Here is a 27,866-nt window from a genome sequence, read left to right as displayed (position 1 = left end):
AGCAGTAAAAAATAAAGAGAAAAACAAGAACACAACACATGACTGTCGATAATTCTAATTCAATTATCGTAATTATTCTGATCATACAATCAATCATTTCGCAAAATGAGCACATTTACTTTTTGTACTCAAGTATATTTTAATGCCAGTACTTTTGTAGTTTTACTTGTGTGCATTTCTGATGCAGCATGTTAGCTTGAAACCGAGTATTTTTCTTTTAGTGAGAGATCTGAGTACTTCTACCACTGCAGGACACATCTGTGGTACATGGCCACGTTTAAGCACACACGACCATCCAAGGCCTGGTGTGACTCCCACTCATACATGTAAATTCATGAGTGAGAGTGTTGAGATACAACCCAGTTTGGTTGTGTGTGTGTTTTTGGGGGAGGTTGGGGGGAGCACAGGTCCCTGTTTAAGTAGCGTCCCCTCCTCCCATGTCTTGGTCAGGAATGATCGGGGAGAAGAGGAGGCAGGATGGTGAGGGAGTGCAGGCATGCGTAGGCAGCAGATAAAGAGATAGTGGCCACAGCAGTGGAAGCAGCAGGAGGCTGACGGCTGCTGGACTGTTGATGTAAATCAGCTGGCTCTGTGTGTGTGTGTGTGTGTGTGTGTGTGTGTGTGTGTGTGTGTGTGTGTGTGTGTGTGTGTGTGTGTGTGTGTGTGTGTGTGTGTGTGTGTGTGTGTGTGTGTGTGTGTGTGTGTGTGTGTGTGTTGGAAACTCCAATTAAAGAGTCCATGGACTGTGGATCAAAGATGGTTTCCTTGTCTGCGGATTGTGATTCTTGTGGTAAAACTATCTATCATACTGAGTGGATTTGAGACTCACCCCCCAGCTGCCGCCTGGAACCATCTCTCACTTGGTTTTTGGGGAGCCACGCTGTCATAAAGAGAGAATGAGACAGTATGAATCAAGAGAAAGTCCTTGTCCATGCAGTACAATATCCACACTACATGCAGAACACTCACATGATTCAATCTGAAGAAGGGAAACTGTGCTGCAGATAGCTGGCTGTTGAGAAGGTAAACAAGACTTCTGCAGGAAAAGGAAGAACAAATATTTAGTGGTATTCAAGCAGTGAGCTGGCCAGTAATTAGTCAGCTCTTTAAAGTAAATCTGACAATTTAAAATGTGGTCATATCTCCATTTAATGTAGTGATGCGTCTCTATTTTTCACTTCTATTTCACATTACAGATGGAAATATTTTGTTTTTTGCCATTTATAAAATGGTCAAAATTAGCTCAGACTGGAACATTAAAGCATAGAGCAGTTACATTTTGAGGACTTGTCATGGCGTATTTGTTCGTCGTGGTTTGACTCCTTCTACCAGAGCTTCTTCACATTTTAGGCACCGAATAACTACAGAGCCAAGACTATGACTAAGATGGTTTCACACACATTCCTAAACATCCTGCTCAAAGTTAAGGACCGAACGCCGCAAAGTTTGAGACACAGATCAGGTTTAATTATTGTTAGAAAACTGGGAGTTGTATGATGAGAACCAGCAGGCGTAAAATCCTTAAAAAGAGAGAGGTCTTAACACCTCTCAGTCGAGCTGTGTTACAGTAGCGGCTGAAAACTGCAGGAGGGACAGCGAAACATAGACTAAATGCATAAGAATATCAAAAGAATTCAGTTTCTGTATTTGCACAAATGTGTCAAAACTGACTGACCTATGAAAAGTGATAATGTGGGAATCCAACATGAACAAAGGCACAATCAAAACAGAATGAAGTTATTTAAGATTGTGCAGTTGTTCTTCTTTTCATATATACATACACACAACAGTGAGCAGCAGCAGTTAAAATACACAGCACTTTATTACATACCCTGTTCAACTCCATAACCTTCTTTTTGATACTTAAACATCTGAGCTGCTTTCACTTCAGCTCATTTCTGTACAAACTTTTGACAAAGACCGGACAGGAAAATGGTTTAAAAAAAATACTAACCAAACATTCACTCGCCACTGAGGCAAGACATTTATAAGCAATTTCCCTTTAGAATATGATCCTATGGACATCAAAATAGTGCAAGTAACCGGCAGTGCAAGGTCCACAGGAAACGTTTAAAAAAACCCTGAGGCAGATTTGTTGTACAGTGGTTGATTGTCTCCAGTGTCCTGAGAACGTGCAGCATCTCCACAGATCGACTGTAATCTAAACTGTAGCTTGTTTTTCTTCACCAAAAGCATTATTTTTTTAAATCAGTAAACACTAAAATGAAAAAGCCAATTATAGGAAAATCATTATGGTAAACAACTGGTCCTGTATTTCATTGTCAGAACAAACAACAACAACAACAACAACACCACAATGGATGTTTCCCTGAAATTGTGCTGGTTGTTTATGAATATTGTATTTTCTGTTTAACAGGCTTATTATAAAAAAAAAATAAGGATAAATCTAGCTTGATTTTTACTGTTTGTACCATCTAAAGCCCTGCTCTGTTTTAATACGACTGTAAAATCCAAGATTAAATCCGACAAAACATTCAGCGGTCACAACAGGTAGACAACAAATTCATGGGGATAATATAAAAACAAAGCAGTGCAAATGTGATCGGAGGTGGAAAGAGCCTCTAGTAATACACACTCCATGTCATTGGAGGACTGAGGTAGATACTTGTTTTGCTGTATAGCTGTTGGAGGTACGTTTTCTCCAATGAAACCATGTAGTCAAGTGTGCATCTACTCATGGACAAGAGGGCTAGCTAAATGTTACAAAGGCTGATATCCTCCAAAACTCTGCAACGCACACCAAAACAATCTAGATGGATAAAAAGCACTGCAGCGGAGGAGAGAAATATGCATGTGCACCGTCCCTTTAAACAGTTCACCTTTGTTGAACTGGTGGTAGCGATTGAGATTTAATTTAGGAGAATTTGCTGCAGAAATGTGTTTCCTTTGTGGATCTTCATTAAACCTCCCATCCTGCGTCATAGTTTTTAGCATCTTTGCATTTCTGAGTGTATCTCAGTCTGTTTAAAAGGAGTCACTGTCAGTCAGTACTGAGGGTACCTGTTTAAAGGAGGCCCGTTCTGCAGGCCGTACTGACTGGGTGGTTGATGATGTGAGTGAGAGTTCTGATTGGTCGGCACTAACGCGTCAAACACGCTCTTATTGGGAGGCACAGACTGCAACATGTTGTCCAGGTCCATGATGAGGGGAGATGCTTGGACGGAGACTCGCCCGCTGGGGAGGATGGGCCAGTAGGCGTGGCCTAAGAAGTGACCCGGTGCTACAGGAGAGCTGCCATAGCCGTAAAGAGGAAGTCCGCCGTGCAGAGGCATTAGAGGACCTCCGTTGAACCGCATGCTGGGCGGGGCGACGGCGTTTGGCGGGGCGTATTTGGCGTAGGAGGTGGGGAGCTCCCAGGGAGGTGCAACAGTCTCCCGTCGGGCCGATTTGTGCAGCGGCGGTCTGTAGTCGTCGTACCCGTCTGAACCGGCCTCGCCATCGAAAGGAACACGCTTCCCAGACAGTGACATCCCCTTCCACTCCTCATCAGAGGAGGAGGTGGAGGCTGGGCTGGCAGAGCTAGCCGAGGCACTTCGAGCAGAGGAGGCGTAGCGAGGTCGTGGAGGCGGTGAAGATCGCGGGCGCTCCACCTTCCCCCAGCAGTCCCTGGTGGACACCTCCACGTCCCCAGAGGCACTGGGCGGCCGCAGGCTGTGCAGCAGAGAGTCGATGGCAAAGGATGAATCCAGCTTGGGTCGGAACAAATCCTCTTGTGGTGGGGATGGGTTTCTGGAGTGCATAGGTGGGAGGGTGGTGACGGGGGCGGGGGCTGGGGGCGGCTCCGATTCTGCCTTGTGTCCCTGCAGGATGTAGGGCGCCAGATCCTGGGCGAAGATCGTCTCATCCTGGCGCGACACGGCCGTGTTTTGCCTCTTGAGGAGCTCCAGAGGAACACGGCTCAGCTCCACCGCCCAGAAGTTGCCTTTGCCCTGAGGTTTGCCCGGGTCCTTCAGCACCTGTGGGTGGAGAAGAGAAGAGAGGGAGGTGAGCACTTGGCCTGAGAACCTGGTCAGACAGGCCCTGCCTAGTTTCACATGTAACCATCACAATAAGAACAGATTACAAGATAAAAACTAGTTTGGAGATTCAATTGAAGCCCTCAGGCGGTGTTTAAGGTTAAAGAGAGAAACAAACCTCTCCTCAGGACAGTAACACACAAATGATTGCTGATCTTTTCACATGGAACCCAGTGGTATGACCCAAGACTGAACAGATTCCCTCATTAAACGTAAGAAACAATCACCTAGAGCGTTTCCTTTCTTCCATCGGTTTAAATTTTGAATCTCCTACAAACAAGACACACCTTATGTTCAATGTTTAATTCATTTATTATGTATTATGTATATTATGTAATTTCAGCTTTTTGCCTTTTTATGGGAACTCCTCTCCTTCAATCACACAGATACCTTGGTGTGTCATAGATGACTGTCTTGCAGTGCATCACGTGTCACAAAATCGCTGTGCCTCCACCCGTAAGCAATGTAACACAGTAGTCTCTGCGATTTCGACCCCTCGGTTTCGACACACATACCTTCACAAAGCAGTCATAGGAGGAGAGGTTGTGTCGCACAGAATCTCGCCAGCCCTTGTAGTTTCCTTTGAAGAATGGGAAGAGGGTGCTGATCTCCTTGAGGATCTGGAAATGAAAACAGGATAAAATGTCAGTGTGTCAGTCTGAAGAGGATGCTCCACATCACTGCATGTCAGATTGGGTATGTGATGCAGCTGGCCAGTGCTGTCCAAACACACACACACACAGATGTGGTAACGTTAATATTACAGTCTGAAATGTAATGTTTACTTCACTTTTAAAAAAATCTTAAATAAGACAAAAATTTGGGAATCCCACTTGCAGTCCAGGAGCTGGAGTACAGTGTGTATGAGACAGTACCTTAAATAGAATAGTTACACATTATTTGCTTAATGAAACGTGATTTCACCATGAGCTGTGTATCTTATCACTTCAAATGATGCAGATCAGCGTCTGGTTTCACTGCAGTCCGACCTTATCAAACCAGACCAAGAGTGGCAGGGGGTGGAAGTCACTGGAGTGTCACCGAGAGGCTGCTGCTGCTGTTTAGTGTCACTTTACGAGCCGTACATGATCTCAGCATGTTATCCATACATTCAACAGAAAAGTGGCGCTAACCCTCTGATTTAAAGTTGTTTTCCTTAAACAAATACATGCAGAACCTTGTAGTTCACCTGAGATTTATTTCAATAAAAACGCTGCAGATTTAAAAAGTAACTCCTCGCGTAAAATCCACCACGCGCCATCTGGAACCTAACTACCTGCAGGACAGCGCTGAAGACGCCAACACGTGAGCAAAAGAAACTCATCTTACCTCCGATAGTGTCAGTTTCTTCTCTGGTGATCTCTGGATGACCATGGCGATCATAGCGAGGTATGAGTACGGTGGTTTTGGATACCGCTGATAGTTCTTTTTCTTCCCGGCGCCGGTGCCACTATTCTCCCGTCCGCTACTCCACGAGTCCCCGGCGATACTTTCCTGTTTGTGCGGGGCATCTTGAGGATTCCGGCACGATGCGTCTTGATCCATGGGTGCGGGCGCGCTGGTGCCGGTGGTGAGGTGTTCGTGGCGCGCTGCGGGCTTCTCGTGACGCGAAGGCTGCTGGGGAACCATCTGAGCCGGGTGGTGAAGCCAATGCTGGGCTTGAGTGCTCCGCGCTACACCGCGGAGGGGTAAACTCCGCTGCGCATCTCTGTGGAAGTCAAGTTGATGGTCGTGGTGTTCTCCGAGGTGGGACAGAGTGGGTACTGCCAAGAGGCTCTGCTCCGGCCAGTGCTTTGTCATGCTGATCAACAAGAGGGGGGAAGATCGGCCCGCACGTTCGGACAGGAGAACGGACTGATAGGGGGGGAGGGAGGTCAAAGAGTCGGTCCTTAACTTCTGGCAGACTGCTGGCTCCAGGCTGACTCTATTTGAAGAGCAAACAATTAACAGTTTCATGTAAATCCCGCTGCGTAATCGAGGGGAGAATGACGCGTTATCTGAGAGCAGAATGAGTGATCACCCCGGGGGGCTGGGGAGGGTCTGTGTACGAGGAGGGGCGACAGAAAGACAGTAAACCTGTAAATAACCCTTATGATAATATCAACATGGCACTTTAAACGCAGAGATTCTCAAGGGTTTGCTTTGGAATCAGGGCTTAGAAGGTTTACGCACGAACGCCCTCGAGAATTACGCACGTATTTTGGAGCCAAAACAAGCAATGAGGTTGTATTTTAACAAGTCCAGAGACGATGCCGACATCTTCACCTTACCGTCTCCTCTTAAATCACAGTGCATGTCTTAACTTAAATATTAAATCGTGAAGCCTTTCTTCGAGAGGGACGCAGGGCGCAGAGCAAAACTCGTGGGGGATGGGGAGGGCTGCACGAGAGCGAGGCAATTTCGATTGAGGCTTACATGCAATCAACAATTTTTGGTGAGCAATAAACATAAGGAAAGGCTAATATACAAACGTGGAAACGTTAGAAGTTGGTTATTGAAACGAATTAGGAATCACTCCTATTATATGCTACATCAAATGATTTCCTCTCGAAATTATTTGGGTCATTGGAATTCCTTTAAGATTGTGAGGAACAAATGAAAGTTGCCAGGTTGGTGATATTGGTTGGTGATGTAGGTTGGATCTATACATTCACCCCTGAAACAGACTAATATATTTTGGGTGAAAATGTACAATTTGGACTTATAAGACGCAGAATAAAAAGAATTTGGTGGTGCCGTGAGCGCGCAAAAGTCGAGGGGGTGTTTTTACGCACAGCAGGGTCTCCATGTGACTATCCAGGATGTCATTCGGTGTTGAATGACTAAGTTTCGGGGAATGCACGTCTTTTGTTCAACTTAACGTAGTGCTAATGTGCAAACTCTTTCTTCCCAGCAAGGCAGTGAAAACAAGTTGGATTAGCTGGAACCCCGTCGGCAAGCTGGAGACTGTCCCTTCCCAGAGGAGCTGCTTAGCATGTGAGGAAATACAGGGACTATTCAACACCATTTGTGGGTTTTCTGGCGCTTACAAGCTGTTAAGTGTCGTCGTTGGGTAGGACGTTCACACCTTAAAACAGGAGCCATCTCGCTCTCCCGAACAGCCTCAAGATGTATCCCAAACAAACAAAAACTCCCTTTGCTCGATCCAAGAATCAGCAAGCTCTCCGTACCGCAGCACACACCCTGACGTCCAGCTCTTTATTCCATTAACGGATATATTATTACATCCGATAAGATAATTAAAACACGACTCTGTTGACTCACATGATTGTGCCAAAAAAGATTTGTCACCAGAGCAGACACAAAAGAATTGGAAACAAGTCAATTTTCACACTTTTCTAACTGATATCACCCAATTGCCCATCATTCGACGGTCAGCCTCCATTTGGACCAATCTGCACACAAGTCACCTTCAGTTTAAAGTGTCTTAATCTAGCCTGAAACGCCCAATTGACTGTGCAGATTGTAGAGCATTTTATTTATTTATTTATTTATTTATTTTACAGCTGACTGCAAAGTAATTTGACAGTTTCCAAAACTGTGCAAAATAATAATAAAAACTTACCACGTGAATTTGCTGCTTTTGTAATTTCTGCAGCAGAAAAAACTTAAACTTGTGAACTTCCCAACCATGGTGAGTGCCAAACCTCCCTCACCTGCTGCAAGTTTGCATTTTTCTTCTCTGGTTGCTTTCCACACACTGTTTGCATGGGGCCGGAGAGTGTGTCCCCCTCTAGTGGTTCTACTCGAACATGACAGGCCTGAAGAGATAAAGCACCCAAAAGGAAAGATGTCCTGTTAAGATATTATCCTGGTAAAAGTGAAAGTCAGTCAAATGAATGGTACTTGAGTAAAAGCCTCACATTATCTGGTATGAAATTAACTTATTTGAGAGTAATTTTCTGGCAGTAAATGGACTTAAGTAAGTAAAAGTAAATCAAACAGATATTTGCATGTATGCAAACTGTACGCTTGGCCAGTTATAGGATCAACTTTTTTTTTTTATCTGATTGCAGATAAAGTTAACTAATTTGGAAATGTAACTAGTAACTAAAGTGATCTAATAAATGTAGCAGAGTTAAGAACAGCAAGATTTGCCTCCAAATATGGTGTAGTGGAAGTAAGAAATAGCGTAACATTGAAATACGCAAGTACAGCACAGTACGAATACCTCAAAGTTGCACTTGAATAAATGTACTTAGTTACATTCCATCACTGTCAAGCAGTGGTATTGAGGGCGTTCTCTTTTCTAAAGCTGAATTTGAGTTTAAAAATGAGAATAGTGTCTTTTTTTTTTATTTTTCTGTGAATTCAAACATGTGCAGGCGAAACTCCCTCACCCATCTTACCGAATGTTTGGACCCAATTTACATGCCTTCACGTGGAGAAGTGCTCACTGCATAACACGCTGATTTAAATACAAACTGTCAATCTTTCTCTTCCTGTCTACCAGAGGGCAGCTTAATAGGTTTTGCCTGGATTAGTGAGCCACGCATGAGAAGAATGGGAAACCAAATGAATAGGATAGCATCCAAGACAAGGCTGTTCACATGGGCCGATTGTGTCTGGAAAAATCCCTGCTAAGCTGCCCTGGGACGCATCCTGAAACTGACACGATGAGGAGGAATTAAGGCGCAGAGAGAGAAAGTGCTGGAGAGTTTTAATTGCGCTGCCACAGCTTCAATACTGAAAGAGTGTTGTTGTGTATAGTCTGACTTCTGTCTTCGTTTTCCCTACAATTTCTTTAGATTGTTTTTTGTTAACTACTGCAACTTGCCTCCAGGGATGTGCAGGTTGACAAAGTATTAAAATGTACAACAAAAGTCTTGTTCTGGGTGTTAAACATCGCTATTTGTGGTGTTCACTCATATGTTTCCACCAGTTGTATCTGGGCAAACAACTTTGGAGATATAAGTCACCTAGGACGTAGAGCAACGTCTCTTTTCAGACGTGGTTTCCAAGTTTCTCCACAGAATGTACAGTCAAACGTTTTGACAGTAGAAAGAAGCTCAGATGTTTGACAGAAGTCTGTAGTTGATTATTGTTTCTGGAAAGATGCATTGCCGTTGAAGTTTTTAAATATTAAACGTGGATCCGTTTACCTTCTGTTTTATTGCTGTGAATTCAGATATCTAAAGGATGGTTGTGTAAAAAATCTGGGCACATAAAACCAAAGTTGTATTCAAATTGGCCTGAACAGCTTGATAACAAAGGCATAAGTGTGAACATGTTTGTTATTTAGGTGAGTTGACCTTTAAAGAGAGCTGGCTTATTGTGTTTTCATTAGAAGTTAGGCGGCTTCATAGTTATTTCCCACAGGTGAAAAAATACTTGAATGTATTATAAAAATATTCATATTTTATACTCTTATTTTGCAAAAGTACTAACAAAGAATTTAACTGTAGAAAGTATGTTAACGTCATGCCCGTACCAATCTTCACAATAAAACTTTTGAAATAACTTTAACTTTAAAATAACGGAGTTTTAGCACACTTCATAGAAACATATGGGGAATAAAACCTCAAAGGAAAGGTATCAACTTTCAACTTAACACATCGTCTGTATATTTTAAAAGGTATTCTCAAAAATATTATTGTAACAATGAACTGAAAGCATATTTTGAAAAAACACATTTCAATATACTGAAGTTTTTGTATATTTAAAGTTACATTTAAGTTAAAGTCCATTCATACTACTATTATGTTCTTTTCTTTCAGATTGTATGGCAACATTCATTCATTCAAATGTTCCAATATTTTAAACACTGTAAAGATACAACATTGTAAAAGAAGCTCGTGCCCTGAGTCTATATCCTCGTTGTGCCTGCAGAGTGTTCAGCAGATCACAGGGTCATCACTATCACACCATCTATCTGTTCCTAGGTATCAGCAGCTGATTCTGATGCAGATGGGAGCCTCCTATGGTTTAAGAAACCAGTCAGACAATCCAGCAGCTTGAAAACTGGCCAATTGTCTGGTTGGTTCACTCGGCTGAATTGATATTTAATTACAGGGATGTTAAAAGTGCATGTGTTCAGGCTTGTATGGGGACTATAACCGAGAGGGCAAACACACCCAAACAGTTTACTGTGAAACGAATGTATTCATGCTTGACAGCAACCGGTAAAAACTCATATTGATACACACAAACACACCTGTTATATTCAGCTTAATAAAGGTGTGTTTACACTGTGGCATGTCACACCTGCTCGTTTTTGTCTTGACCATGTGCTTTCCTTTCATAACATGCTCTTCAAACTCAGATAGACTGAAGCTAAGTGTACACAATTCACAATAAAATAATAACCTAATCTAAATATATAGATATTGTGTGTTCTCCCTCAGTTGTTTTAACTCTTTAACCTTCACCTGGTGAGTGCTAAAGATAATATTGCCCCCTCTCACCAAAGAGGCCTGTGCTGGGTGTCAATGACCCTATCATTTTTAAAAATTAAGTTTATACACTTACATCGTTGCCAACTTTTACACAGGAGCAATAGAAGACGATCTGACTGGAAACATCACAAACTGGTTCATGCATTTTTCCCCCCAACTTGATAATTATTTATGAATAAGTCTGTAAATCTTTATTTGTAGTTTAGGGAATTCCAGCTGGAATTTCAATATACAATCAATGTAAATATTTGATAGTGCCAATCAAATTGATCTTGAATCTAACATACTTGTCACTGTACTATGGAAGCCCATTTCCACCAGTTAAAAAGAAAAGAAAATAGGGTAAAAGCTGAGCTTGATGAACAATATTCCCTTGGTATGATACAGAAAGTCAAATTATGAGATAAAAAGGAAATAGTATGACTTTAATCTCATAATTATGATTTACCAAGGGAACTTGGTAAATCCATGTCATCCATGTTTCATTCATTTTTCCATAACAGTGGCATGTATGTAACATTCAAGATCCATTTGATTGTCAAACATTTGTATTGATTGTATAATGAAATTATGAAAAAAAAAAATCCTACTTTTTTATTCATTATGACTTTTTCACTCGTAATAATGACTTCACCTCATAATTTGAACATCTTTTTAATCTCACAATTACTTTTTTCTCATAATTTGACTTTCTGTATCTCATAATGACTTACAAAGGACATTTTTTAATTCATCTAATCAAGCCTAGTTTTCATTTCATTCTCTTTAAATATATATAAATCTCGTTATTATAATTTATGACACCATGCGAATATCTTTTTATCAATGCTAAGTTTAACATCATTTCCTCTTGGTGGATATTGTCCTCCTTATATAAAAAGTAACGCACCTAAAGTACATGCAGCTTTGTCGCCCTCTGGTGGCGGTCGTCCTGCGGGAGGAGAGGGCGCAGGTCCGGTTGTTATGGTGAAGCATTTCCCCTGAGGGCTGCCGGAGCAGGAGCAGCAGCAGGAGCAGGAGGAGCAGGAGGACAGCTCAACAGCTCAACTCATTCAGTCTCACAGCCGCGGACCTGCAGCAGCCACTGACTGTCAGCTCAACAGGTAAGATGTGGCCACATTGTTTCCTGTCGCTCAACTCGATATTGTGCAAGCCTCTGCCCGGTTTAAGTCGCCCTGTGTGAGTTAAAGTGAGTCGTCCCCGAAGCGACGCAGCATTTAATTAGCTTGCACACGGCTGTCTGCCGCGCGGCTGAGAGGTGAGCTAACCTGAGGCTAAGGTAACGTTAGCACGACACAGCGTCAGTGTAGCCGACTTTATCGCCGCTCAGCAGGTGTCCTCGCCATTTTTCTAACAATTGCGAGTTGCCAACATAGGATAAACTCGCTGGTATTAACTTTATCCGCGTCCTGTATCGCCATGAATGAAGCCAGGTAGCTTAAATGAAGTGCTTACGTTACCTGTCAGACTAGCCACCTGTTGAGCCCGTCTGTGGACCGCTAGGTAGGTTAGCTAATCTGCCGCTCACACTTAATCCTACAATCCCAGTCAAGGGACGAGAGAAGACGCGTCGGTTGTTGTTGTTGTTGTTGTTGTTGTTGTTGTTGAGGCTTTTTAAAGCTATTTAAAGTGATTGTAACCAAAATGTTGGGGTAAATAGAGGCTAACAATTATAGTTTCAGTAACAACCTGACCTTTAAATCAGATTGAAGATATCACAGAGAGCTTTGTGATGGGGCAACTCGTGCAAAGTCTTACTGCTGTCAGTGCTACATAAGCTGACATAAATACTATATGACACTTTATATTACTGGCTGCAGCTCATAGTACAGTGTCAAATAGGTCCACTGTAATTAAGTGCTGTAGCCCTGCAGTAATATTGTGTTTTATCATAATGTGGGTATAAGCCACAATGATAAAATAACACACCTTTTCCATAGAGTTTAATCAATACCCGTTTCACACACTGTCAATAAACTTTAAACATTGAAGGCATCATATAATGCAGAGTTATTGTATTAGATTAGATAAGATTGTACAGCTCCTCTAGAGTAATCACAGACTATGTTGATCGTTGATTAATCGGTTTGAGCAAGAAATAAAGTTGCAGTTCTCCAATTCCAGCTTCTTCGAGGTGCACTGTGTAGTTTTGACGAACAATGTTAATCAGAAGATAAAGATATTTATTTGTAATGCCAAAACAAACTGAATTATATAAAGTTTGTTTTTCTTTACTGAATAAACAAACTTTTAGTTATCTTTACTGAATAAATAAACTGACACAGTTTCATACTCTTACTTTATTATATGTGGCAGACCCTGCCATGTTTTTAGCTTCAAATAGTGTTCTGAGGACCGTTTTCCTGCTGACAACAGCTTTTTTTTTAATCAGTTATGGAAAAGTAGTTTGAATTTCTTCTCCAGAAACTACATGGGGCCCCTTTTTAGATTTAAATTTTAAATGTTGTGGTTTCTTTATCTGCTGTGACAGTAAACTGAATGTCTTTGAGTTGTGGTCGACAACTATAAACCAGACATTCAAGCAAAAAATGCCTTGTGTTGTAGCTCCTCCAGTGTGAGGAGTTCCAGCTTTTATGTAATATGTGGCAGTAAACAATCACTTTTGGTCAAAGAACCGATTGATCAAGAATATAATTTAAAAAGAAAAATTCTAATTAGTTGCAACCCTTGTTGCATGTGAAGACAGGGTGTCTCAACTAAAAGGAAAAAAATATTGTGATTTGATTTTTGCTTATCTAGGTGTTTGTTTCCCCTCTAAAGTTCCCTGACTGGAAGCCAGACTGTAGTTTATTAACTATTTGACTTAACTACTACATAATTGAATAAAATAAACTCACAAATTGTATATTCTTGTCAAGTCAGTCTTGCTAAGCATGCCAACAAGTAATGCCATGTGTGGTCAAAGTACTTCTTCAAGAGCATATCCTTGGTATTTATAGTCAAATATTTGCAGGTTTCACAATATAGACAGAGATAAGCTTGTAGGCTCCTTGAAACACAACGTGACGGCACATGCACAGACGTGCGCGGTATCAAAGATCTGGGAGGATAATATAGAAGGTTAGATTATATTTCAACTCTACTCATACTTTAATGGACTGTAGTCTCTGTGATCTCACAGGGAGGCACGTTGACTCAGTTTGGATTTAATGTCAGCATCCTCCATCGCTTCAACAATAGCTTATCTCTACTGAACAACTATTCGATACTGTAGGAGGACAAAGACATGAGGTAATCATTATACAAAGATATACTTGTCATTCTAATTATTTTTTTTCATTTGTAATGATAAGATAATCCTCACAAGTCAGCTGACTCAAGCATTTCTTCAAAGGTCAAGCTGTCTTTGCTAAGGTTTGGCGCTCTGTTACATTCCTTCTCTCGCACATAAACTCCCCCTCGCATTACGTATGTACTGCATCTTTAAAATGTGAGCGATTAAGAAGGCGGATGTCCTACACATCATATCATCTTGTGGCGACATTTAAAGAGTCTTTATCCCTGTTTTTCTCTCCACGTCCGTGCCTTCATATGACCTCACTTCCTACTTAGGAGCAGTCTGAGGAGTTAAAGTAGGCTAGTTTGCCTGTCTCCTCCCCATCCTTCCTTATATCCTCCTCTATCCCCTTCACATTCTTTCCTCCACATCCTCCTGCCCTCTCATTCCATATCCTGTCCTCACGGAAAAAGCAGTGACTCTTTGTCTGTTTGTCTCTATATCTCCATATCTATTTGATCGGTGTGCATCATACGTTCACACTCCCTCTGTTTTCCCATGGCCTCTTGCTCTCTCCCTATTCTGGCTATTCTGCGGCATTACTGAGATTGCAGGGTGATTATATGGAGCAGCTCAAACCATTACACATGACAGGACTTAATGTGCCCACCTCTTCTCAAGCAGACCCCCCCCCCCACTCTCAGTTTTGTCCTTCCTTCAAGGGCTCTAAATAATGTGCTGCTCGTTCTCGCAATTAATAGTTTGGTCTGTTTCTCAGAGCCCAAAATGTTGTCTAGAAAAGCCTCATTTTCAGTGGTAGAATATAACTATCTACATTGATTCATCTTACTACTTGAAAATTGCAATGTGAAGATTTTAGACTACTTCTACTTCTACTCCACAACATTTCAGAGGGAAATATTGTACTTGCTTCTTCCCTACATCTGAATAAATAACAATGCTAATATTAAAAGTTAAGACAAACAATAATATTAAAAGTTAAGATGAAACTAAAGTTAAGATAAAACTTAAGTGATCTCAGAGGACAAACTACCCAGAAGTATATAAAGATGGTTACCATCAGCTTCAGATTTACTTGCTGTAATATTAAAGGTGCAATTTCTAAGATTTAGCTAGAATGAACTTTATCAACAGAGGGTGAAGAAATCTTCAGTGTCTTTTGGAGTTTGCATGCTAGCCAGCTAGCCCCGGCCCCACATTCTGCAAAATACACCTTCTTAAAGTGAATCAGAAGAAAGCATCAATAATCGGACTCCAGTAATAATGTAATTCTAAATGGGCCATTCTGTGTCATGAGTGCTTTTACCTCTGATGCCTGAGGTTCATTTAGCTGATTATACTCTTGTACTTGACTTTTACTGACAACAGTATTTTTACACAATTGTATTACTATTTAAATACTATTTTTTGAAAAATATTTTCATACCCTCTTCTTATCAAGTAATCAACAGCCTGTTCTGAATATTAGGCAGGCAGTTTAGGTGACTTGGCATTGGTTCAGATAGCTGGCGGGATCGTTCCCGAATCATCAAGCTGCATTGACTCAGCATTGTTTGTTCCAGTAAACGGGAAGGTCCTGCAGGTCACATCAAACAGCACACTGGGCTGGTAGTCAGACACAACAGCTGAGCGATGTCATTTTATGATGGCAAACCATGAACGAGGCGCAAAGCGCTGTTTGACTATTTCCAGTGTGGCCAGATTTAAGGCTGAGCCGGAGTTTTGGCTGTTGTGTTCTTGTAAATTCAGTCATAAGCTTGGACACCACCCACCTGATGAATGTATGAGCTTTAGTTTGTTTGTGTGTGTGTGTGTGTGTGTGTGTGTGTGTGTATTCATAGTGGTCTATTCATTCCAGCTGTTGAATGAAAGTTTATGTTCCTGAGCAGCTGAGGAAGGCCCATCCTGTTGGGTCATTAGGTGGAAAAAGTCAGACATGTACAAATGTCAGATTGATGCTGGGACACACAAAATGTTCAGTCAATATTTTTACAGTGTGCGTGTGCAGTGCTGCCATGCCACAGTTTGTACAATATGGATGAGCTCACCTCGTCTTTTCCTGTCCGTCTGGGATCTGCCTGAGTCAGAGAATCACAAGGCTCTTACACAGTTTAGCCGACAACAAATTCCCCATTTGTGCAGGAGCTTATTTTGTATGGAACAAAACTTAGACTAATGAAATGCTAGTTTAGCTCTCTGCATCCACCAAAAGCAGAGCGCAAGTTCTGAGTCCACCTGTTATGGTACAGACTATTGAGAGCTATATTTGCAGGACACTGATAGATGGGGTAAGACCACAACATTTCAGAGAAAGTATTGCTAATATTTGTTTTCATTTTTACCTTACTATACTTTACACCAAAGAAACCATTTGTCATCTTTTTGTATTTCTGTTTGGTCATTTAGTTTAATAGTTAGCTTGGATGTATAGCTGTTCTTGTTGTCATAGAAATATCAATGTTTGCCTCATCTATCATAGATTTCCCTCTATTTGTTTGTGAGGCTACTACTGTCAGACTCCTCTTCAGCTTCAGGCTCTGAAGCATACCGGGCTGAGATGCTATATTTAAGATTTAAAAACACATGGCACTTTGGATGTAAGCACTTGTGTTGACTATAAGCTTACACAGAGAGAACCCAGATAGGAGAGAGGAGAGCAACAAGTTTTACAGACACCTACAACATCTGCATATTCCTAATCTCCATTTTAATATATTTATTTGAGTTGCTGGTTGATTGATATGGTATGGGCCATAATGGTCACTTAATATTAGGAACATAAATTAGTTTAACACTTGTGGAACTTCCTCAGTCCAGTTTTGATAAATCCTGTGCAGAGAGCAAGCACATGATGTACTGTTAGATTGTACAGTGTTTACTTTACGAGTATGTTGTGTCTTCCAGTGATGTATTCTTGCTATGTCAGTGTAAAATATTACATAATGCTCCTTACCCCCTCATCATTTAACCCCTTTCCTTTCACTTGAGTCAAGTTATTATCCTAGGGAGATGAATCATGACTATACACTGCTGAAGGTATTTGACCCTAATTGTATGTCTGTACGGTAATATTGTCCACCCAGATTCATTTGGCTGTGAAAGTCCTGCATTGCAGCTCACTATGTCTGAAATAGTTTTGAAGCAATGAAGTCTGAGGTTCATACAGAGCTGGCAGTGGAGTCCTGTCTCAGGCATGTCAAGAGGAAACTCATCATTACTCTCTACTGCAGTGTGCAAGCAGAGCTGGTGTATGTCCAGAAGACAATATACTAACCCTGAACTGTAGAGCTGCTGCAATTTTAATTTTTGTAGTTGTTTATCAGATTATTTTCACAATTGTTTGGTCTATAAAAAGGCAAGAAATTATGAAAAATGAGGCCCAAGAAGCTTAAAGTGATGTCTTAAAATTGCTGTGTTAAACTGTGTTTAAAACCCAAAGACTCTCCATTTACTATCATAAATGACAAAGAAAAGCAGTAAATCTTTACATTTAAGAAGCTGGAACCTGTAAATGTGTGACATTTTTGCTGAAAAAGTGCTGCATCAATAATCAAAATAATTTCTCTCCTCTTATCAACTGTATGACTGAGATGGAGCGGAACAAAAAAGCATGGTTATTTGGATGTCTGATCATGGTTGGACATGATGTGTCTGTTATGTTTGTGACTAACCAGACATGTCTGATCCTCGGCCTCAGCTCCATTCCCCCAATACCTCACACTGATTGGCTTTGGCTGAGATTTGAGTTGTCTGGCTCGCTCTGCTAAGTCAGATAATCAGGAAGTGTGTGTTTGTGCATGTAAATGTGTTATGAGTGGTAGGATGAGTGTATCTGTGCAAGTGTGGCTTTGCATGTGTGCATGTCTCGTAACAGATGTTTTTTTTTCCTTATTAAATCTCATCTTATGTAATGAATTAACCTCATTACTTCAGCCACTTACCTGACCAATGATCCATCAAATGATTTTATGGACCCACATTCTGCAAAGCTGATTGCTCATGTAATGTACCAGCAGATCTTGATACAGCCTCAGTGAGGTCTACTAATCAACACTTAAAAGACTCCATAGGATTTAAATTGTATTCAACCTGTTGTCAGGGACTATATTGTATCCTTGATGACATTTTTGAAACCAGACAACAATCTTGAGAGATTAGACCTTTTTTATGGATAGAAAAGGTCTGTGTTGGTTGTCTCTGTAAAATACCATGATGCTTTCAACATGGATGTCTGTAGGTCTATGTAACACAGAGTGACCCTACACTTACAGCTAAGTGTACATTGAGGCTTAGCACAGATCTCAGGTGAGGCAGTGTGTTCTTAACATTAGTGTGTTCTCTAAATGTGATAAAATTCAAATAGGTTGTGAGACTAGAACACGCTTAAGTTGCCTGCTTAGTATGTTACCCCGTCTCCGACCTGCTTTTTACACAATTTTAGATTAAGAACACAGTAATCTAATTCCCTTACTGTCAGGTAATGTTACAAATCAAGGTATTGTAATATAACTAATACAAATCAGGCCTGCCTCTAAGAAGAGTACTGTCAACAAATTCAAGCTGACGTAATATTTTAATTCTGGTCGTTTGTTATAGCATATTCAGCAAACTTGTGACATGTTAATGGACTCCGGTAAAACATTATTATTAACACTGGAAGCATCTTGTAGGGAAAATCTTTAAAAAAAAAAATGTAGAGCTTAGTTGTTTTGGAACATGATTTTTGTTGTTGAATTGTGTTTGGAAGCCATTTCTTCACTGCTGCATTCCATATTTAGTCAAACATTTATTTAAATAAAGTCTGTGAGGAATAATATCTTTTTTTTATTATTTAAAAAAAAAGAAAAAGAAAAAAAAAAAAATATATATATATATATATATAATGTGTGTGTGTGTGTGTGTGTATATATATATATGTGTGTGTGTGTGTATATATATATATATATATATATAATGTGTGTGTGTGTGTGTGTGTATATATATATGTGTGTGTGTGTGTATATATATATATATATATATATATATATATTTTTTTTTTTTTAATGAGTTTCATTTCATGAGCAACACAGTACTCATGTTTAAGTTTGTGATCTCTGATCTCTTCTCCACTGATCTTTCAGATTGTGTCTGGTATTATCCCACTAATACAGCAGTTAAGTTCCTGCAGGGATTTTCCCTCTCTCTCCAATCCTTTCTCCCGTTAAAGCCCCTTAAAATGCCACAAAACATGCTCCCTTTTTTCATTTGTTCACTGTGGTTAAGAGCACCAACCAAAAACTGGTTGGGCTGCTATATGGCCTGGCTTTAATTGCTCTTCAAGTGTTTGGCATTTAATGTGTTTGTTTCCTGTTGACCTTTAAACATAAAATGGACTTAGGACATCATGGCTTTTTCCTGTGGGAGGAAAACAGGTTAAAGAAAGTTGCCTCATGGATCATTAGCATTAGAATTGACCTTATATTCATTACCCATGTCTTGATCCTGTGTTCCAACTCAGTGTTCATGTGTGTATTGTTTGAATGAATAATCCATGTGGTGGCCTGCCAGTCTATGAGAGGGAGAAAAGCTGTGGCCTCAGTCTAAGGAAATCCTTACATTGTCGCTCGTGACAAAGGGTGAGAGGTTAGGTGAGCTAAAAATAGAAAAATAGAAGGAAGGAACAAATGACAAAACTCGGTCTATCCCCATAGCAGGAACCATTAAGATTTTAGTTTGCCAGGTAAAAAACCTTATGGAAACAGTGACTGGTAGGTCACTCTCATATATATATATATATATATATATATATATATATATATATATATATATATATATATATATATATATATATATATATATATATATATATATATATATATATATATATATATATATATATATATGATGTTATATATGATGTTATATATAGCCCTTAGTTTGTAATGTACAAATACATACAGTAAAAATTGTGTGATAGCTGTTCATAAAGGATTTATTTGTTGTGTTGTAACTAATGACTATATGCATGGTAAATAACTCCTGTACTAATGTCTTGTGTATTAGTTATATAAGAGCAGTCGAGCCAGCTAGAGGGTAAATTAAGAAAGGGAGCGTCATTGGCAAAACAAAACATTATTTGTGATGCCCTTTTTGCATCTCCATCACTTAGGGATGCACTATCGATCAGCCTGACATCAGTATTTGCCACTATAGGGGATTGTTGACTGACAACAGCCTATCATCAAATAAGGTGCTTTAACTGATGTCATTGGCCGGTGTTTATGCGTCTCATACTTTTATGGGTTCAGACACTTTATCGCTTTTCTGAGTGTTTTTAAATGTACATTTTAATTCCATTGAGAGAATATTGGGGAAAAAATGTCAACACTTAAAACCCTGTAACAGCACTGGGGCTGCAACTTAAGTTTATGCTCATTGTCAGTTAATCTGGAGATTGTTTTCACAATTAGTCATTAAGTTACATTTGTACTGCATGTTTTAGAGGTTTCCCTGCTCCAACTGATCCAATTCAAATGATGAGCTTGTTATCAAGCTCTGCTGAAGCCTGATAACGACCCATTCATTTGAATCAGGTGTGTTGGAGCAGGGAAACCTCTAAAACATGCAGAACAGGGGGCCACCAGGAAAAGGACTGAAAGCTGCTTGGTGCAAAATGTTTATCAGTGGTTCCTAAAGGTGAAGATGACATCCTCAAATGTCCTTTTTTGTCCATAACCCAAAGATATTCAGTTTACTTTCATAGAAAAGTGAAACCAGAATAGAAATCACATAGATCGATAGAAAATGAATTTTCTTTCAAACTGACTAATCAGTTATCAAAATAACATCTCTTCACTATCTCATCGGCTGATTTATGGAGCGCTGTGGTCCAACCACCTCCCACCTTTTCAGCTAGTTGGCTGATGCTGCATTGGCTCCATGGCCGAGGACTACTGTCTTGTCAGTCACTCTCTCTATCTCACTGAGTGCCTCTAGTTGACCTTCCTCTCAGCGCTCACAGGCCCCGGTCTAAATAATAAATGAGTAGCTTGGAAAGAGCCGAGTGTGTATGCGAGCCACGTAACTCACCTGGGAAGTTAACGAAAGGTAATGAGAGTGATCTTGCTGACCGAGGTTGCCGTGCTCAGTACTTGCACTGAAACATGTTAGACTAGCTTTTTAACTGCTTTATCACAACGCCTCCTCTCTCAGTGTTGCCCTGTATATATGCCATTGGCGGCGCAGTGTATGTCGGGCTGCAGGGTGTGTCAATCATTAATGAAAAGCGTCCCACCATCTCGGGTTTCCTTCGGGAGAGGAGTGGGAGAGGAGGGAGTAGGGGGAAGGAGCTCAGGGGTTAAAGATAACAGGATTAGGAGAGCAGTGTACATACATTATACTGTAACACAGCACTCACATTTTCTCCCCCTGCCTTTTTTCTCTTCTCTCCCTTCAGACAGAAGCCAATATCATTGAGGAACAGATCGTTGGAACCTTTGTACCCAGCTTATCCTGTTGAAGACCTGCCAAATGTTGCACCAACAACAACGACCATGGGATGTGTGAATCCCGTCACTGTCTGCGTTAACTAAAGTTGGCCTGCAAACACTCCTTTTTTCTGTCATTGCTTTGACCTTTTTTAACCTACCCTGTGCATTTGTCCTTCACTGCCACAATATTCTTACTATGTATACTCAAAGACTCACACCTCTTGGATACACTCGCCACCTCTTTGATTCAGAAGCTCAGATGGAGCATCTAACATGGAGAGCAGTTTGACTCTGCCTTTCTAGGACAGTATTTTTTTGCTGTTACTCTCTTTCCTTCCTGTGAATCATTGGCCAAGCTACCCAGAGTTAATATGGATGGGAGGACTGACAGTTGCTTACAATCCAAAACTTGGATGATTATGTTTTGGACACACCTTTCCTCCTTTTCGGCACGGTAAGAGTTATCACCTGAAAGATGGGAAAGAGACATTGCAACTTATCTACGTGTTGCTCACTTTTGAAATCATGGAGATATCCGCCACCTGATCATATAAAATAAGTTGTTTCGTTTCATCACTCTTTGGACATTTTTGATTATTTTTACAGATAGAATAAAGCATCTTTTTGTCCTCTCTTGCAGGCCCTAACGTGGGCCTGTTTGACCTTATAGAAGGACCTCTTTAAGAGGTGAAATTTACGTTTGTAAACCTGAAACTTTTAGGTTTTAATATCCTCCTGGACTAAGAGAAACAAAGAGGAGCGAAACCTCGACTATTGCGCTGACATGGCAGCAGAGCACGGCGAGCTGCTGGCCGAGATGGCCACGGTCGGCCGTCTGAGTGCCACTGAACGCCTGAAGCATGCCCAGAAGCGTCGGGCTCAGCAGCTCAAAACCTGGGCGCAGATGGAGAAGGATGCGACACGAGGGTCAAGGGCCAAAGCGGATAAGAAGAAGGCACGCACCACCAAAATTAAATTCCCCCCCGCCATCACACTGCTCGATGCAGCTGCGCGCAATGATGTGGAGGAAGGTTGGTAGAAACACATACTTACTCAGAGGAAACTCATGTTAGAGACCCTCAAATTTTATGTACTGCAGCCCCACTCTAAAAGTCAGGGGATTCTATGATCTCTGCATTTGACTTATTTGTGTTATTCACTTTCTCTTGGCCTTTAAAGATTCCAAGGAAGTGATTGACACATAACTTTCTCTGGATACGTCACACTTTGTTGGAACAGTCAAGTCATTTTTGTTTTCAGTGGTGCTACTGTTGGCAGCAGGATCGAGGCTGATTATAGTTGCAAATCTTTTGCGTTGTAAGACACACACAACAAGTGGATATCATTTCTTATGTCTATTTAGGGCAGACAGATGTGCCAAGTGTTGTCATTTTTATGTGGAAAGGACTATGCCCAGGTGTTCAGTCATAACACTGTGTGTTTCTATGTGTGCATGTGCTTCGTCCAGTGAGGGAGATGCTTAACAGTGGCGTCAGCCCAGATCTGGTCAACGAGGATGGACTGACAGCTTTACATCAGGTACATAAACACCAACTCACATATACATAGTTGTCAGAGTCATCAGTGAAGTAACAACAACATGATCCCTTACTGTCCTCCCACTTGAAGACATCATTAAATATATTCACCGGAATTCACAATCAAGCCAGTGATATGGTGGCAGGGAATCAAGCCCCTGAATCAAGACACACCAGAAAAACTTCAACATCATCCACAAAAAATTTCTGGAGCTTCACAGCACAACAGAGTTGCAATATTCACCTGATCAACCAAAGTAGATGGGATCTTGTTACTTGTTAGTGAACATTAAAAAAAAAGCTTGTCCAACATAATCCAAGTCCCTGGAAGCCCCATGACAATTCTCAAATCTAATTGATTTGAGAAGACATTATTGACACCCTCAGTGCTTAGTTGAGCTTATGCACCCATTTCAGATGGGTTGTGTGCTGACGCTTTTAGCCTAGCAGCTGCAGTGAAGATTTCACCTTTAAAAAAGGCTGTAAATAACATCCCCTCAAGTCAATTTGGGATATAGGGGCCTCCAGAGACTTGGATTACCAGTTTATATGATTTACAATTGTTTTAAGTTAAGTTGTTGGGAAAATGCTGCAAACATTCTCTATTTTACTGTGTTGCTCCTGAAATGTTTTGTGGCCTTCAGCTGAATTCCCATCAGTAGGGAGAATAGATAATGACTCAAATTAAATTTTTGGTGAATTTATCCTTTAAGTGTTGAATATACACAAGTGCCTACTTGGTGCATTTGATGGGATAAGGTTAACTACACAGTTTTACACCAACACTTTGTGATAGCCCTTAATGAAGTAGGTCACCTTTTGTGCAGCGTGTGTGTTTATGTTGTGCACGGTCACAGCTCTCAGTTCCTGAGAGAGAACTGTTTGCCTTTATTTTGTCTGAACCGTAACTTATCTCAAGTCAGTTTACATGAAAACACGATTCATTCCCACCATTTAAGTTAGAGGGCCAGTGGCTTGAGGAGGGAGGGCAGTTTGGTTTGGTTTACGCTCCTTTTCCGAACAGTTGTAGTCAGACTATGAAGAAACCATCTTCATAAACTACGCACAAATCTTAACACTTCAGATGCTTTCTCTCCATTTCTGTTCTGCTCCCTGAGTCATTTATTGCTGTTTAGTTAAGTTAACACAAACGCATGCTACTATAAATTCCTGAGAGGGGTATTTGTGAGCACAGAGGAGTCTTTATTAAAGCAGTTGACTTTGCTCTTCCCCTTGGAAAACTTGGTGTTTGCACAGCAGAGGGCTGGGTCAAGAATGCAAATGTTTTCTATTACACAAACTCATGTATTAGTAGCCATGAATAATCATCCCTAGATTTACCTGTTTCTTACTTGTTTTAAATCGTTGTCTTTTATGTTTATTGTTCTGTCTCGATGTCCCCTTGCATTTCTGTGTCTTTTAACTTTTCACACATATCTGTCCTCTCAGTGCTGCATTGATGACTTTGTGGAGATAGTGCAGTGCCTGCTGGATGCTGGTGCCTGTGTGAACGCCTGCGACAGTGAGCTGTGGACACCGCTGCATGCTGCTGCCACCTGTGGGCACACTGGATTAGTGCAGCTCCTGATTCAGGCGTGAGTTTCCCATAACTTTCCCTCATTTACCATGTTTCAGCCCCAGAAGTGTGTTTTTCCTTTTCTCCTGCTTTTCTTATAGTAATCAAAACATAGTAGTTTAGAAGGTAATATTGTTTGGAGGTTTGTCTTTATTCTTACAATCAGGCAGACTGGATATTATTATCTTGACTGAGAGCCCTCTTGGCAAGTGGATCTACTTTAAATAAACAATGCAAATATGGCTGCAGCTCGACTTTCAAAACACTTTGCAAATGTGTGAATATTCTTTAGTGATGTGAGTACTTCAGGGTGTGCCACTGTGCTGTACTCTAATCAAGTTATATTTGCATACGTGTGCATGCATCTTTGTGTTTGTGTGTATGCACGCTTCTAGTGGGGCTGACCTGCTGGCTGTCAACGCAGATGGCAACATGCCCTATGACCTCTGTGAAGATGAGGCCACCCTGGAGCTACTAGAGATGGTTATGGCTGAACAGGGTCAGTAAGCTGAGTCAAGAAAAAAACCTGTTTTTAAATTGTTAGAATGTATTTAATTTCTTTCTTTCTCTTCTGTTCATGTATGTTTGTGTGTAGGGATAACCCAGGACCGTATAGATGAGTGTCGTGGAGCTAAAGAGGCGGCCATGCTGGTGGACATTCAGGCTCTGGTTCAGAGTGGGGCAGATTTAAACGCTCAGGACGATAATGGAGCGACACTGGTGAGACAAAGGGACATGTACTGTATAGAAATAGAACATTTTAGAAGAAGTTATTAATAAGGATTTGGCAGGCAAGGAGTTTTAACCATTTTTGTAATCCCAGGGTACATTCAGTTTACATGTTCATCTCTGGTTCAACGCTTCAAACATCTCTCCCAGCTCCATATAGCTTCTGCAAACGGCTACATATCTGTGGCGGAGCTGTTGCTTGAGCACAGGGCTCAGGTGGAGGTGAAGGACTCTGACGGCTGGACACCGCTACATGCAGCCTCCTGCTGGGGACAAGTAAGTGCTGCATACAAACTTAAACACAAAAACCTTCAACTTACATGACACAATAATAGTGTTTGTGTTTGTATGGCAGATCCAAATGGTGGAACTGCTGGTGGCTCATGGAGCCAGTTTAAACAGCAAGTCTATCCTGGAAGAGACACCTCTGGGTAAGACCAGTCCTTTTCATCCCAAAATAATGTAAATTACCTTTATATCACCCTTAATGACGTAATACCAATTTTCAGCCTCAAGTGTAATCACAGCCTCTGTTAAATGAGGAGCTAATTACCCTGACCCAGTTCTTAAATGTCATTCAATTATAGCTTTCTTGTGGCATCTTTGCTTTCATACCTTCCTATGTCTAAACCTTTTTGCTGCTACCTTTGCAGATGTGTGTATGGATGAAGAGGTCAGAGCCAAACTGATGGACCTGAAGCACAAACACGATGCCATCATGAAGAGCCAAGACCGGCAGAAGGGCACGCTGCAAAGACGAGCCTCTAGTACTGGCAGTCGAGGGTGAGAGGGGATGTTAGGGCAGGATAAAAAGAGCACATGGAAACTATGACAATGATGAAACAAACCTATAAAGGTGTAGTTTAAAGCCTCACTGTTTTCTCTTTCTCTGTCTATACAGTAAGGTGGTACGTCGCGTCAGTGTGAACGAGCGCTCCAGTCTGTACAGGAGGGAGCACCACAAAGAGGCCATGGTGTGGCAGGAGAGAGGCCGACAGCCAGAACCACAGGACGACGATGAGGACAGACAAACGGACAATGAGCTAAACCAGCATGCATCCATGGTGAGCAGGCTGAGAGTTGTTTTTAAGAAAATATGTCAAAGAGTCGAACCAGCTCTTTAATACTCCTCATTTGTTTCAGGCCACTGGTGGTGGAGCCACGTCAAGGTTAGAGGAGCTGGAGGCAGCAGACAGGAAAATCGTGTCCAGCCTTGGTAATGGAGGGACCTCTGTTTCTTTGTCCTCCTCTGTACCTGGAGAGCTGTGGAGTGGTGGAGGTCTGATGGAGCGCAGTGCCTCCTACCAGCTCAGCTCTGCATCCGGGTCTGGGTCTGGAGAGGGCGAGGGGGCGGACAGTATGACTCGAGAGAAATCACACCACACCCTGGCTGACCTGAAACGCCAGCGGGCAGCTGCCAAGCTCAATAAGTACCCGGCACCTCCACCACCCCTGCCGCCTCCCTTAGAAGAAGAGCCGTCTGTCACAGTGCCCGAGGCAACAACCACTCAAGCCCAGCCAGAGCTCCAGATGACCCCCAACATAGAAGCGGGTGCCTCCCCGAGCCAGGTGTACTTCACCCCAGCTAGTGGAGATCCTCCACTGCTGAAACTCAGAGCTCCTGAGGAGGAACAGTCTAACAACAAGGAGCCTTGCTGTGGACTGATGTAGACAGTCTGACACACATTAAGACAAGCACTGCCTGCAGAGAAGAGAATCTGGGCATGTTACACTCCAAAGTGGCAAAAACCTTTCAAAATGTTTGAAATCAGTGAAGACTGTAGGTTAAGGCCACATGCCAATGAGGGTTTGATCTACACTGCACCCTTTGCTGATTATCATGAAAACAGACTTTACATTATAGGTCCAAGCATTTCCTGTTGCTCCTTCTCATTTAGGGACTGAATGAGAACTACAGATTCCAGTGTTGCAATCACAAGCAAGTACTTTCTTTATTCAGTCTTCCTTCATTAATTTACTCATTACACTACTCAACCACTGTAGATTGATGTTTCCTTGAAAAGCCTTAGAATCATGTAAAAGCTGAATGAAATTTGATTTGAGAGCTTGAGATGATTTGTTTTAAATGAAGAATGAGGTTCTATTTTCATTACTGAGTGCTATCAACGGGTACGTGATCAAGGTTTGCATAGATTTATATAATAAACAAAAGGTTTTTGGAGGAGTTGGAAGATCGTTTGGTTGTTTGATGGTTTCAAACGTTGACACTGAATTGAAATGTGTAAACAAGGACTATTTCCTTGCTTGATTTTTTTTCTTGGACTGAAAATATGTATCTTTTGTAACTTTTCCAGTGCACAAACAGCCCACATTTCAATATTTGTAAAGCTGCAATTTGTAAATTATGATTGTATCTAAAAGAATGTGAGCTAATCTATGTTTAAATCAGCCCATCATTATCACTTCTAGATTTCCATTTTTCTGTCAGTATTTCTATTTTTCCATCCTCTGAATGGAATCACATTATTTATTCTATCTGATGATGAATATGGCGTTTGCTGTAAAGTTCTTGGACCATTTTTTTAAGATGAAAGTGTGAAGGTAAGATATTTATCAAAGAGGATGATATATAATTTCATTTTAAGCTTGTCATATGATTATTTGTCAAAGGTTGGTGCCTTGTTTAGGTGGCAGGTTTGATATACTGTAGGTTTGCAATGCTTGCACACAAAGTCCCACATGTTAGTTTGGTGAGTGGTGGGATCAAATAATCTGATGCAGACTCCAACTTGACGTGCTGTCAATGCACTCCAATTTCTGTATTGCATTTCAGTTTTGTTAGTGATTTTTACTGAGCCCTGTTTAGAAAAACAAAATATAAAAATATGTTTTCACAAATTAA

General features: G+C 41.1%; 2 protein-coding genes across 5 annotated transcripts; one reads left to right on the top strand and one right to left on the bottom strand.

Annotated features, from left to right (window-relative positions):
* Positions 1 to 1,803: 1,803 nt before the first annotated feature.
* foxh1 (forkhead box H1) lies at positions 1,804 to 11,454 on the bottom strand. 3 transcript variants are annotated; one of them, XM_037078602.1, is made up of 5 exons: positions 11,322 to 11,454; positions 7,694 to 7,798; positions 5,367 to 5,961; positions 4,553 to 4,657; positions 1,804 to 3,977 (listed from the first exon to the last, which is right to left on the bottom strand). In XM_037078602.1, the coding sequence occupies exons 2-5, from the start codon at positions 7,708 to 7,710 to the stop codon at positions 3,006 to 3,008; spliced, it is 1,689 nt and encodes a 562-aa protein (XP_036934497.1). In that variant the 5' UTR covers positions 7,711 to 7,798; positions 11,322 to 11,454; the 3' UTR covers positions 1,804 to 3,005. The 3 variants fall into 3 exon arrangements, with proteins under 3 accessions (XP_036934497.1, XP_036934499.1, XP_036934498.1); XM_037078604.1 differs by lacking the exon at positions 11,322 to 11,454 and having other exon boundaries at positions 7,603 to 7,749; XM_037078603.1 differs by lacking the exons at positions 7,694 to 7,798; positions 11,322 to 11,454 and adding an exon at positions 7,105 to 7,413.
* ppp1r16a (protein phosphatase 1, regulatory subunit 16A) lies at positions 11,395 to 27,866 on the top strand. 2 transcript variants are annotated; one of them, XM_037078600.1, is made up of 12 exons: positions 11,395 to 11,535; positions 21,127 to 21,614; positions 21,882 to 22,191; positions 22,629 to 22,699; positions 24,148 to 24,293; positions 24,670 to 24,773; positions 24,870 to 24,994; positions 25,154 to 25,279; positions 25,359 to 25,434; positions 25,657 to 25,786; positions 25,905 to 26,067; positions 26,147 to 27,866. In XM_037078600.1, the coding sequence occupies exons 3-12, from the start codon at positions 21,945 to 21,947 to the stop codon at positions 26,672 to 26,674; spliced, it is 1,716 nt and encodes a 571-aa protein (XP_036934495.1). In that variant the 5' UTR covers positions 11,395 to 11,535; positions 21,127 to 21,614; positions 21,882 to 21,944; the 3' UTR covers positions 26,675 to 27,866. The 2 variants fall into 2 exon arrangements, with proteins under 2 accessions (XP_036934495.1, XP_036934496.1); XM_037078601.1 differs by having other exon boundaries at positions 11,422 to 11,535; positions 21,131 to 22,191.

This window comes from Acanthopagrus latus, chromosome 19 (assembly GCF_904848185.1).
Source record: "Acanthopagrus latus isolate v.2019 chromosome 19, fAcaLat1.1, whole genome shotgun sequence".
NCBI lineage: Eukaryota > Metazoa > Chordata > Actinopteri > Spariformes > Sparidae > Acanthopagrus > Acanthopagrus latus.
This window is presented reverse-complemented; position numbering and strand designations above follow the sequence as displayed.